The 12,985-nt window shown below is 32.2% G+C and overlaps 1 protein-coding gene across 3 annotated transcripts in view; it reads left to right on the forward strand.

Annotated features, from left to right (window-relative positions):
* Positions 1-12,985, forward strand: part of LOC124356809 (ATP-binding cassette sub-family G member 1-like) — a 61,771-nt gene that overhangs the window by 25,331 nt on the left and 23,455 nt on the right. For 2 of the 3 annotated variants that reach the window (XM_046808022.1, XM_046808020.1), the window contains exons 5-7: positions 3,789-4,027; positions 5,805-5,915; positions 10,606-10,736. In XM_046808022.1, the coding sequence (XP_046663978.1) occupies positions 3,789-4,027; positions 5,805-5,915; positions 10,606-10,736 (481 nt within the window). The remainder of the gene's footprint in view (positions 1-3,788; positions 4,028-5,804; positions 5,916-10,605; positions 10,737-12,985) is intronic. The other variant, XM_046808021.1, reaches the window with a different exon arrangement.

The following is a 12,985-nucleotide window of genomic DNA, read 5'->3' on the forward strand; positions in this document are numbered from 1 at the left end:
TGTATTTTTAAACTTTTTTATTTCTCTTTCTAATAAGATAATTGTCTCTTCCTTCGTAAGTACAAGAGTTTCTAATTGTGTGTTATGATTTTTCAATCGCTGTAATTCTTCGCATGATTGGTTAAGATCGTTCGATAGTGTTTTTATTATTAAGTCCTGGTTTTTAATCCTGCTGAACTAGCTCAAGCCGTAACCACTTCATCCTCTTCTTTTGTTTTCAACATTTTGAATACTTGATTTACTACATTCATAGCATGTCCACTTTAGTTGTTTTAGTTTAACCTTCTGGTATTTCTTCATCTGAAAGGTTATCAAGACATTTACGATGGTACCATTGCAAACAGCTACTACATAACACTGCAATTTACTGTTCTTGGTCACATTCTTGAGACAATTACCACAAGGATTCTTTGGCAATTTCTTAGTCATAATAATGTAATAAAGTATAATACTGTCAAAAAAGTATACGTTTAAAATTAAGGTTAAGGTTAAGGTACACCGGTAGTCTGAAACTAATTATTGATGAATTGAGGTTATAGCTGTGTCACCAATGATTGTGCTTAGCATCTGTCTTCTGTAAACCTTCTTGATTTTCTCGAGAATCCCCTGGTCCGTGGGCTGTAATAGCGCTGTTACATTAGGCGGCAAAAACTTGACGGTAATGTCCCCACTGACCAGCACATCTGCAGACGGATGTGAAGGAGCATTATCAATTAGTAGGACAGCTTTAATTGGCAACCCACAATCTTTTAAATATTTCGTCACACCTGGCACAAAACAATCAAAAAACCAGTTTTTAAAAGTGTTGCTGTCCATCCATGCACTTCTTTGAGACTTGAAGACAACTGGTAGAGAATCCCGATATACGTTACGGAAATTTATGCTTTCCCGAAGCATTGCTGCAGGCCATTATTGTCAATCGGTCTTTGCTTTTTTTGTATCCCTTTGCGTCTTTTTCAGTTTTTGAGGCCAAAGCTTTGCTCGGCAACATTCTGTAAAACAGACCCGTCTCATCGGCGTTATATATTTGATCTGCCGTTAAATTTTCTTCTTTAAAAAAATCCGAAAACTTGTTTTTATAGTCATCAGCAGTGCTGTTGTTCCCAGATAGACTTTCTCCTGTGATAGATAGTTGGCGAATACCATGCCATTTTTTCCACCTATCCAACCATCCTCTCGCAGTAGAATTTGGTTCACAATCAGGCAACTGTTTATTCAGCTTGATTCCCTTTTCTTGAATGATCCAGACACTGGCAAACCACGTTCCCTTTCCGCACAAAACCAAACATACAAATTGTCGTCAAGAGTCTCGTTTTTAGCTTTCTTAGCTTTGCACCGATTGCCCAAACTGTCTTTTGTGATTATCTTGAAACAAAATTCTTCGATTATTGTCCTTTTTTTCCAATCCGATACTGTAGATGTATCGATACCATAAGATGCTGCAATTGTTTTTAAATATTCGCCTTTATCAATCCTACCTAATGCCTCTAGTATCTTTTCCATTGTCACTACAACATTTTTACGTTTTGTTGCCATCGCGTAGATAAAAACAAACGCACAACACAAATGAAGCACACTATCTGAAGCACGATTGCAGAACAGAAGCAAACAATATAGTACCACTACACACACAACACGGGCACAAGCGAACGGAGCGAGGTAGGAACGGTACTGAGGGGCCAGGCGTGGCGGTAGCGTGGGAGAGGATTTGGGGAAATACGCGTCTGTTATTGTTTCCGAGAATCCGGGACTATGACCGCTACTCGTCCGCCGTCAAATACTGATGCAACATCGATTCACGGATACTATACCACTCAAAAATATTACGTTTTTATTATTGAAATGTTTGTCTGATTTTTTATTTTTTTTATTGAAAATCAGTCCGGGTTAGCCGGACTTCTGGGTTAAAGGGGGCCGACTTATCGGGGTTGTACTGTATATTTTTGCTCTGATGAAACAAAGTTTATATAGAACAGTTCATTACATTTTATCAGGCTCTTTCAATTAGTATTTGTTTGCTGTAATTCAACTTTAGATACCAAGATGGAAATTGTCACAACTTTACAGACCAGTGGGGCATAGCCTGGAGAGAGTTTCGAATCAAGAATAGGTCTATATCTTGACCAGGGACCCTAAAAATGTCCATGTAAAATTTCAGTACAATCGGTCCAGTAGTTTTTACATGGTTGAGTGTTAAATTTTTATGTAATAGTATACATGTCATAAGTTTTTCAATGGTATGTGTACTTGTTGCATCATACAGATATATTTTTTAGCTGTTAAGAAAAAAAATCATTACATTGTTTCAAGCTTAGCCTCTTTTCTTGTTAATGTCTGAACATATGTATAGTTCATTGACATCTTAAATGAACTATCTTAAAAGTTGTTATGTGTCTGTTTGTGTTAATGTCAGTACCTGTAAGAACCACTTATAAAACAGCAAGAAGTAACTGTGTGAATTGTGGAATAGTCAATGTTTGATAACAGAAACTATATTTGATAGATTATTGTAACAGTTTGCTCTAATTAAATACAACCGTGCCAGGTTTGGTAGTGATTGCGTTCACTTGTATCTCTGATATGTTACTAAACACTCAATATGGCCACCGTCTAGTAGTCTTGTGAGGCATTAAAAAGAACTTTTGAAAACTAAAGTTTTTGTTACACTGAGATTTCCGAGACTTTTTTACTCTGCAGTGCTTAAGTGGTGAGTTATAACTATTTTGAAAGGCTATGATTTTGAAAGCATAAAGAACATAAACAATGTGTGAGAATTTGTCTTAAGTTGAGATGACATTTTATTTTTTAGTCTATAATGTGTGATAGTTGAGATACAATATTGCACAAATGTTAAATGGCTGCCATCTGGTGAGACTGGTTATAGAGTAAAGCTACCTAACAAACATATTATATAAGGTATTTGTAAGAAATATATTGACAATAAGTTTGGTTGAAGTCATTTAGAATTTATTGTAGCTAATCATGACATGATCGTAATATGATGCTGGGAGAGAGGATGATTTTCTATAAAAAAATTATATTCCATGATTAATTTTCAAACATTTATAGATTTAAAGTACTAAACGTATTCGTGTATAATATTTTCAGAGTGTATTACGTTTATTTCTATCCATTAGAAGTTTGACTGAATTCTGATACTGAAAGAGAGTTAGTTTTGTTCAATAAACCTCTAGCACAAGTGTTTTCAAATGATAACATTTTAATACTTGAGATTTTTAAGTGATTTTTATTTATTAAGTTCCACTTACTATTATTAGTTTTTAATAACTTCTGTTCCTTTAAACCCTCCCTTAGTTCAATTAATAATAACTCTGTCCATTGTCTATTAACCAGCCTAATATTGGCATATTTCAAATCCAAATTCAGTTATTAAGTGTATGTGTCCAAAATGTTTTTAAAATCTGTTACTTGATGAGCTTTTAGGCCAGTTTTAAATATTTACAGTTTTGACAGATTTTAGGTTATCCTATAAACTATCGGTTATCCCAAACTAAAATGTATTTTATAAGAAAGCAAACAAAACTTCCTATAGCTTAATATCGAACTTGTGTTAAAATTACGTAGCCAGATCAAACTTGTTTTGAGCGATTATCTGACAAGATTCGTATCTTCATCTTGTGTCTTTATTTAATAATCTATAATAAATATAATTAAACTGTAACTGCTTCTAAGTATGTTCACTTGTGATTGTATCTGTTTTTTTATGAGGACTTCATGTATGTACAAATTATTAATATTATATGAGAATCACGTAATTGTTTTAACAGTGGGCTGGACTACCACACAGCCAAGAAGTGCTTGCATCAGCTGAAGCAGTTGGCAGTGGCTGGGTACAACGTGGTTTGTACACTCCACCAGCCGTCAGCGTCTATGTTTGAACAGTTGGACCATGTGTATGTGTTAGCTGGTGGCCGCTGCACCTACCAGGGTGGCACTAAAGGGCTTACAGCCTTCCTGGGTGAGCTGAGTCTGTCCTGTCCTGAGTATCACAACCCTGCCGACCACGGTAAGTGTAACAAACAATAATCTGCATAGCGTTTTACTAGGTGTTGTAGTAAGTGTATAACGAAGAATTTTTAATAAAATAGCAAAGTTATGAATCAAAAGTAAGGTATATTCCTCAAGTGGTTATAATTAAAAATGTTTGGTAGTAATGTTATATGCGTCTGCCGACATTGTCCATCGTAATTGTTCTCTGGGTAACGGTAAATGAACAATGACATCGGTAGCTAGTTGTACTGTGTTCTTCCATCTAGGGTGTCTATCAATAAAATTACAAATGGCCCTTTTTCAGGGTCTCTTGACTATTCTTAATTAGTCATTAGTCGTTTTTTTATTTGCACATTATGTATTATATGGGTACAAGGTACGCAATACAGGTGCATCGTCAAAGACATAAAATGTAAACCATCCTAAATAAACCTAAAATACATTTTGTATATCAATCTGTACTTATAACAGCCTATAATATAATAGGCCAACAGATAATATAATACAAACTAAAATATTAAAACAGGATAGTGCAGCGAATCAGTTTCAGTTATCAAGCAGGTACTCATCCAAGGAGTAATATGCCTCCTTCACCAACTTATCCTTTACAGCCTTTAACAATTGTTTTTTAATAAGGCAAGCGATATGGGGAGGTATTTTGTTAAAACATTTTAAAGGCATATATGACGGGCTTTTTTCAAATAAGGAAAGATTATGGTGGGAATATTGAAATTGTGTATTGTTCCTTGTATTAAAGTGGTTTGTGGAGGTAAATTCATTATTAATGTCATTGCACAGTTTTGAATATTTTCCACATTAATGTAGAAGGTTTTATGTAATGAAAAAAAGATATATTTGTGTTTTGCCAAAGTTATTTTCAGGAATAGTATTAATGTGTTTGTCTGTAGATTGAACATATTGAGAACTGTACAAGAGGCATTGTAATGGGTTAGAGACTTGTGGATCCCATCACTCTCAGAGCTTGTAGTGTGGTAACTTACAGCAAGCATTGTTCAGACACAGTACTTGCCGCATTTCAACATTCATCAGTGTTGAATATTCATCAGTCGTGATCCTTGTTGAATGACAATTATGACGTAATTCCTATAAAACTGATAAATATACGAATAGAAATCAGCAAATTCAGCTTTTAAAGGGTTCTCCATCTCGAATATAATGTAACAAGAAATATAAGTTACTAGGACATAAAATAAACAACAATGAGCTAGTAATTTCAGCTGCTAAATGTAATAATCAGCAGTTAAAGGACGTTACTAATTTAATTTTAAGTGAGGGATGGAACTCAGTAAAACCTTTATTGCTCTGTTTGTATTTTTTGGCACAAAATTAACTTGGTATTAAAATGTTTGCATAAAAGTAACCCATATTCTACAATCCTTATAAATGTTTACACAAATTCTCCCATGTTTTAGTTTTTACACATTCCACCTTTTGAAACCTGAGATGATATTTTTCTGGAACATTGATTTTTTAAACAGGTCTTAATTACTCAAAAATTTTCCAACATTTAAATTGTATACCTGTATTAAATTCAGGAATATATTTTTTATAAAACACAAAGAGACTGACAGAAGGTTAACTATGCAAGATAGGACTATACTTTAAATTACATATCTTATTTATTTTAACCTTAAAAATTGAGTAATTTATTCTATGACAAATCTTAGAATGAAAACTATTTTATTTTGAACTAACAGAAGTGTTAGGAACTAGGAATTCAATTCAATGGTATTGTTTGCGTCTAGTATTATATCACTTGAACATTGTTCCAGTGCTGGACGTATCTGTGGGGGAGTATGGCCCCTGCACTGATCGTCTGGTGGACAAGATCAGCAATGGCAAGAGCAGAGACTGGCGCAGGTCTGTCCTAACATCTGACACCGGTAAGTTTATATCTACTCGTTATTTATTTTGTTGTCTATACATTAACAATTTACAATATAGTTAATATACGGTTAGTAAGTTTAACAAATTAGACTATATTTCAAACTTATTACTTCAACCTTTTCATATCTAGTTACAAGTTTCTTGTGTTCATGTATTTTTATTGAGTCATTTGGAAAAGTAAAAAATGTTACGTATTTTTATATTTATTATTTATATTTTATAACCTTATATAAAATAAAAAGTAGTCAAATATAAAATATATATTGTTGACTAATGGACATTTTTGCTCTAGAACAGGGGTTCTCAACCGGTGGGTCGCGGGACGGGGTCTGGAGGGGTCGCGAGATAGGTGATATATGAAAAAAACTAAAAAATTCAGGCCATATATACCATATGAGCGGCAAATATCAAATGAAGCAACCATATACTTATTTAGAAACTGAGTTGAGTCCGCTTGTTTAAATAAAATAAGTATATTTAATCAATTTACAATTAATCAATACTATTTTAAAATACAACTATAATTAACAAAAAGGAGCAAATGGAGCTCTAAATGACTCAACATCGCTGCTAAAAATGAAGGTGCCTGCCACGCCGCTTGTATCGTAACGTAGGCCTTATTGTTGTGAGACAAAATTTGCTTATTCTAAAAAAGGCACAACACAAAATACATTGCAAAAAATACATTTTTTTTAAAGTCCAACAGAATGACTTAATGAGAAAACTTGAGCTTGCTTTGAATTAACTAACTGTAGAATGTCTGGGTTGATTTTTGTCAAAACACAAAATAATATCATTTCCAGTGCCAAAACGATTTCTTGATTTGGTTTTTAAATTCACCATTGTGGAAAATCCTTTTTTCACAATTGTAAGAAGTAGAAAAAGGTATCAAAATCTTCAATGCTACTTTGGTCAATTCTTGGGTGTTCCTTCTTATACTTAGCCAAAACTTGTCGGGACAACATCGTCAAGAGGGTAGTTTCAATGACTGATCACTTGATATATCTATCAGTTCATCGTGGAGGCCAGCATTCAATTCAGCTATTTGAACAGCTTTTTCGGAAAATGGTTTTGTTATCCACACAGATCCACTTGTATCTTTAACAGGAATATAATCATTCAACTGCTTTAACAAGGCTTCAAGGTGTGGATGATATGAGTAATGAGAGAGATGATGTGTCAATGGATGTGTCACCAATACTTGAGACATACTCCTTGAATTCTTGTGTAAGTTGGAAATTTTCAAAGTCTTCATCTTTATTCTTGTATTCCAAAGAGTAAGTTTTTCTTACAAATGCATTTACTCGGTCTTGAGCATACAAATAGTTGTTTCTGGTCCTTGTAGGGATGAGTTCAAAATGTTGAGATGAGAAAAAAATATCAGCTAAGTAAGCAAGCTTTATTAACCATTTTTTTCATCGCTGAAAAAATGGGAAAGTTCATGTTTACTGTCCATTAAAAAAAGCAAAATTTCTGATCTCAATGAAAACAGCCTACTCAACACGTTACCCCGGGACAGCCATCTCACTTCGGTGTGGAATAGCAAATGTTTGTGCAGGGCTCCTACCTCTTCACACAAGTTTTCAAGTAATTTACTCTGCAATGGTCGACTCTTGACGTAGTTAACAACTTTGATAGCCTCAGCCAAAACTTGACCGCAAGTCATCCGGCACCCAGTTTGCATTTGGCATTAACGTTTTCAACCTGGCAATCAATCCGCTGTTTTTACCCGAAAGGGCTCTTGCACCATCACTACAAATTGAAACACATTTGTTCCAATCAATTTCAAATGGTTCAGTTTGCCTCAATGAACACCATTTAAAAAGACTTTCACCTGTGGCATGGTCTGGCAAAGATTTGCAAAATAATACATTTTCCTTAATAGAGTGACCGCAATCATACCTAATAAAACACAAAAACTGAGCACAGTTAGCAATGTCAGTTGATTCGTCACATTGAAATCGAAAAAAACGTGCTTTCTTTTATTTGCATCTTTAGCTGGTTCTGAACTTCTTTCGCCATGTCTGATATTCATCGTGACACAGTGTCATTTGATAGTGGGATTTTTTTTAGCTTGTCAGCTTCTTGAGGATTAATCATATTTGAAACCATATCGATTGCGGCAGGAAGAATTAGTTCCTCAGCAATGGTATGTGGCTTCCCCACTTTAGCAATCTTTAGCGCTACCTCGTACGAAGCTTTGAGGGCATTTTTTGCTAACAATCAGTATGACTTTTAATATTTACCTGTTGACTGCGAAGGGACAGCAGTTTTCTCTGGAAAAACTCGACTGGTTTGTTTTTCAACGCAGAATGCTTAGTTTTCAAGATGAACGCTTCATTTTTTTATTAAGGTTTCATGCTTTTCAAACTGATAAAACTTCACTACAAAATAACACACTGAGGTTTGTTTTCAAGTTCAGTAAAAACCAAACTATAGATATGCATTATCATACTTTCGGCATTTTGGTTTTGAGACTTCGGAAACTACTTTGCTACATGAAGCTTCTCTTTTTAAAAACTTATCCATTATTAATACTAAAACTTGAGTGTTCAATTTGAAGATCAAAGTACGCACTATTTTCTCAAGACGTCAGGCAGTCGACTGGCACAGTGGCTTGTCGGAGGACGAATTGCGCCGTGCGATGGCTGCGCGCGCAGCTCCATGTCAGGCTGTCTCCGCGGCTTTAAATACACCATGCTTCAGTTCTGTAAATACACTGCGCACAGTCTTTGCCTGCTTTGATATTGAAGAATTGAAAATGATTAAAATTACTTTTGTTACATTTATTACCGGATCGTTTATTAATTATTAAGAAATTAGTGCACACTAACGTTTTTATATATTTTTTGAGTAGTGTTTTTTTATGTTTTTTAAAACTAATTATTGCTGTCTTTTTGCATACAAAGGCTTACTTTACGATGTTACAAAGAAGGGGGTCGCGGCGTTGAAAAGGTTGAGAACCACTGCTCTAGAATAAACATGATTTTATAATTTCAAAGTCAACTTCAATTAAAAATTATTAAAATTATATTGGGTTATTTTATGGTAAAATCTAACATACATAATACTTTTCACAGCATGATAGTTTAAAATATTTTAAAACTATGTATGTTAAATTATAGAAGATTATTAACAAGAATTTTTAAATTCCACATTTTAATAAATTATGTTTTTTACTAGTGACACCTTAGTTGCAACGTTTATGTGTTGAGTTGAATATCTGTAACTATACTTATTTTCATTGCAAAATTTTACAAATACATTAATTACTTATTGTAGCTTACAATAGCTTTACCTCACAATAGATAATGAATCCAAAAATCAAGCATTTACCTGCATTATTCGGAAGTACATTTTTGTAAAACTTTTAAATTTAATTTATACAGTTAAAAACTTCTGATAATGTTTAATATACTAATTCCAATATTTTATGTGAAAACAAATTAATATAAAATTCCAATATCTATTAAATTTTCTTCTTTAGTTATGATATATTTGTGGCATAACAAAATAATAATTTTCAATTATTACTTTTTCCTATTGGTACACTTTTATCACTTACAGTAGTTCAATATCATAGTTCTCTGCAAACAAATTTAAAATGCTCTGGTCAGTAACAAAACATGAGTTTGATGAACACTAATATATACTATGTTACAAGTCTAAAATTTATACATTTATATTGTTTATAATTTCTTCAAATTTATTGTGTTTGAACTGAAGTAAAATCTTCTTGACATGTTCGCCTTAGGCGTTCCCATGAGAGTACAAAATTAACTGATTTTTTCTCACTATTGTTGTTCAGAATCTCAGTCTAACATTCAAGCTATTCAAGAGTAATTACTTTATTTACATATTTATTTTGTTATTTTTGTTTAGTATATCCCGTCTTGTATTATAGGTCTTATCACAACAGTTTTATTTAGTAATTTTATTTAGTTCTGGGTCATTAGGCTATTACACTTCACCAGTCATTAACACAGTCATAGAGGTAATTTAGGTGGAGTAGTGGTTGACTGGTGTCATTCTTGATGTAATAAGGACTATCTTTTAATAGCAAAATTTAAGTGTTTAAGAGAAATTTAAATTCTGAAATAGTAAACAATTTTTTAATTGCTAGTGTGTGAAAGTGGATAAATCATTCTGTTCCAAATAATTTACAAGTGGTTACATTTCCTTTTATTCTCAAAAATATTTAAAATTTTGCAATAAGCCTCACATCTAGAGCATTAAAATTTGTTGCACATGGTTTAAGGTTTTGAAGATTAATCATAATCACTACCATTTTGTAGAATCCATAACTGAATCAGTTGCCAACAAGTATATTCATGGGCCTATCAAAGACTCTAAGGCAGTGTCAATAAATTGCCTTTAACACAAAAATGAAAAAAAAAAACCTTAGTGTATAAACATAGGCATTCTTTTGAATGGTTTTAAGACATTCCCAAGCATGTCTGTATGTGGAAATGAAACAGTTTACATCTGATACAAACTAAGTTTTTTAGTAGACCTACATGTGAAATATAACTTGTTTAATTTTAAAATTACACATGTACTATATTTATTAATTTGGTTTTAAATTTAAATTATTTAGATTGAATTGAAACTACCACTTCTTCTCCTGATTTTCCAAAATTGTACTATTTACTGTGCTGTATTTTAACCTGTAAAATTATTTTTCAGCAGAAGACACAGAGAGGTGTAACCAAAGCACCAGCGTACAGAAAACTGATGATGAGCAGTATCCAGCCCCCTTCTCTGCTCAAGTCTATGTTCTTCTGCTCAGGACGATTGCGAAAATCCATCGAGACAAGGTACAGTAATTGATGGTTTTGTAGTATTGATCACATAGTTTAAGGATTCAATTTATTTACCATTCATGGCATCTTAAGCTTTTTTAACACATTAGTTATACACAGCTACCAGTGCTTTCTATCAGTTAAACTTAAGATTCAAGATCTTAATTGGTCTTTAAACACATTCAACAGTGCAATAGACTTTGTCAAGTTACTAAAATATTCTAAACTAAAACTAAAACAAACAATTCAGATTCTACCTATTCAATCCAGCCTACCAGTAAATATATAGATCTATATATTAATAACAACAATAGCCAAACAACCAACATATCTATATAAATTAACAATAATAAATAAATATTAACATATTTAACATGGATAAATTTTAAAACTCAACAATATCAAAACTGAATAAATAAATACATTGAGAGACAAAATTTAAAAAATTATTGTTGTGGTATCACAATTTAAGAATTCATCAACACAATAAAATATATTAACTTTTAACCAGGACTTCAAAACTGTTTTAAATTTGACTAAAGATACTGATCTAGCATTTAATAATAACTTATTAAACAATTTAATTTTCATAAAAAGTTGACTGCATTTTGTTTTGGTTAATTTTAACTGGTAAGAGTTGTAACAAATGCTTTGTTCTAGTAGGATAATCATGAATATCCTGTCTAGTTGTAAATTTTTCAAGTTGTTCCTTTACACTTATAAGACAGTAGAATATGTACATATTAGGAATAGTAATTATTTTGAGTTCCTTAAAAATTGGAACACAGTTCTCTCTTTTTGAAACATTTTTCATAACATGTAATGCATTTTTTTAGGAAATTTACTGTTCCATAAATGAAACATCAGCTGTGAGGAGGATTGGCTCTCTTGTTATGATAATTCAGATGTCATTTACTATAAAACTTAAAGAAAGAAATAAATAAATATTGACTTTGTAGCAGTTCTTCATTGCTTTAAAACACAGATAAAACAGCGTTTTCTAAAAATGAAACCTAGCTAGATCGATTTATCGCCCCCGAAATCCTCTGCATACTAAATGTTATGAAAATTATTCAAGCCATTTCCGAGATTCAGATTATATATATATATATATATATATATATATATATATATATATATTATATATATATATATATATATAATATATATATATATATATTTACATTCAGGGCAATAAATTGATCTAGCTAGGTTTCATTTTTAGAAAACAAGGTTTTTACAAGAATTGCTCATTTAAATTTATTACATTAAAACTGCTTGGGCTGCTGAACACTATACTACACACAGTAAGCTAAGATGATAAGATTTTTGTTTTAAAAATTGTTTCTTCAATCTATGCATATATTTCTCAGTTTAAAATTAGTTAAATATCCCAAAAATATTGCATTGTAAAGATGTTGCTTTTTTGTACATTACTTTTGTAATGGTTTTCAAAAACAGTAACCAGTTTTTTTGCTTCAAAGATCACTGAAAATCATTCTTCAACAATAAACACCCTGTCTTGTAGTCATCAAATTTTTATATTTCATTTGAGTATTCAGAAGATGCAAGACTAGTTTTATAGATACTCTGGAACCTTCTGGGGTCAGATTACAAACCCTTAACACTAATATATTGTACATACAGTGGAGTCCCGCTAATCCGAACACGTGTAATCCGAACGTCGGTTAATCCGAACAGGTCCAGGAGGAATTATTTATAACGATAATGAACAGTTATAGGAACTAATTACTTAAAAAATGAAAATGGGTGCATCATTTCGTAGAAAGAAAACTTTAATTAAATAGACATTAGAATAGACAGTATTTTATTAAGACAAATTGTGTACGGTACAGTACATAAATAATGAAGTTAAATATAGTACCAAATTGAAACTTATAGGTTAAGTATGAGTTAAATTACTGTATTAAGAAGTGAAATCAAACAAAAATTGGACGTACAGTACTGATATTATTATTGAGTACAATATTAATTGTTTAAAAGACATAAATTCAGTTATTGTCTTCTGTCGCATTAAAGAGAGTCTATTGGATGACGCGTAGTTTCGTACAACTATTGAACGCGTGGACCCGTACAATATCCAGTACGCTCACATTGCTTAACAATAGAACTCTCACACTAAATACGGTAAATGTGCTTAGTATTCGCAAACACGTTTATTTGTCAAGAAATACAATGCAACAGTCAGAAAACATGTTTTAATAAACAATGTTGATAATTCTATAACAAAATAGACACATTCT

This window comes from Homalodisca vitripennis, chromosome 3 (assembly GCF_021130785.1).
Source record: "Homalodisca vitripennis isolate AUS2020 chromosome 3, UT_GWSS_2.1, whole genome shotgun sequence".
Taxonomy (NCBI): Eukaryota; Metazoa; Arthropoda; class Insecta; order Hemiptera; family Cicadellidae; genus Homalodisca; species Homalodisca vitripennis.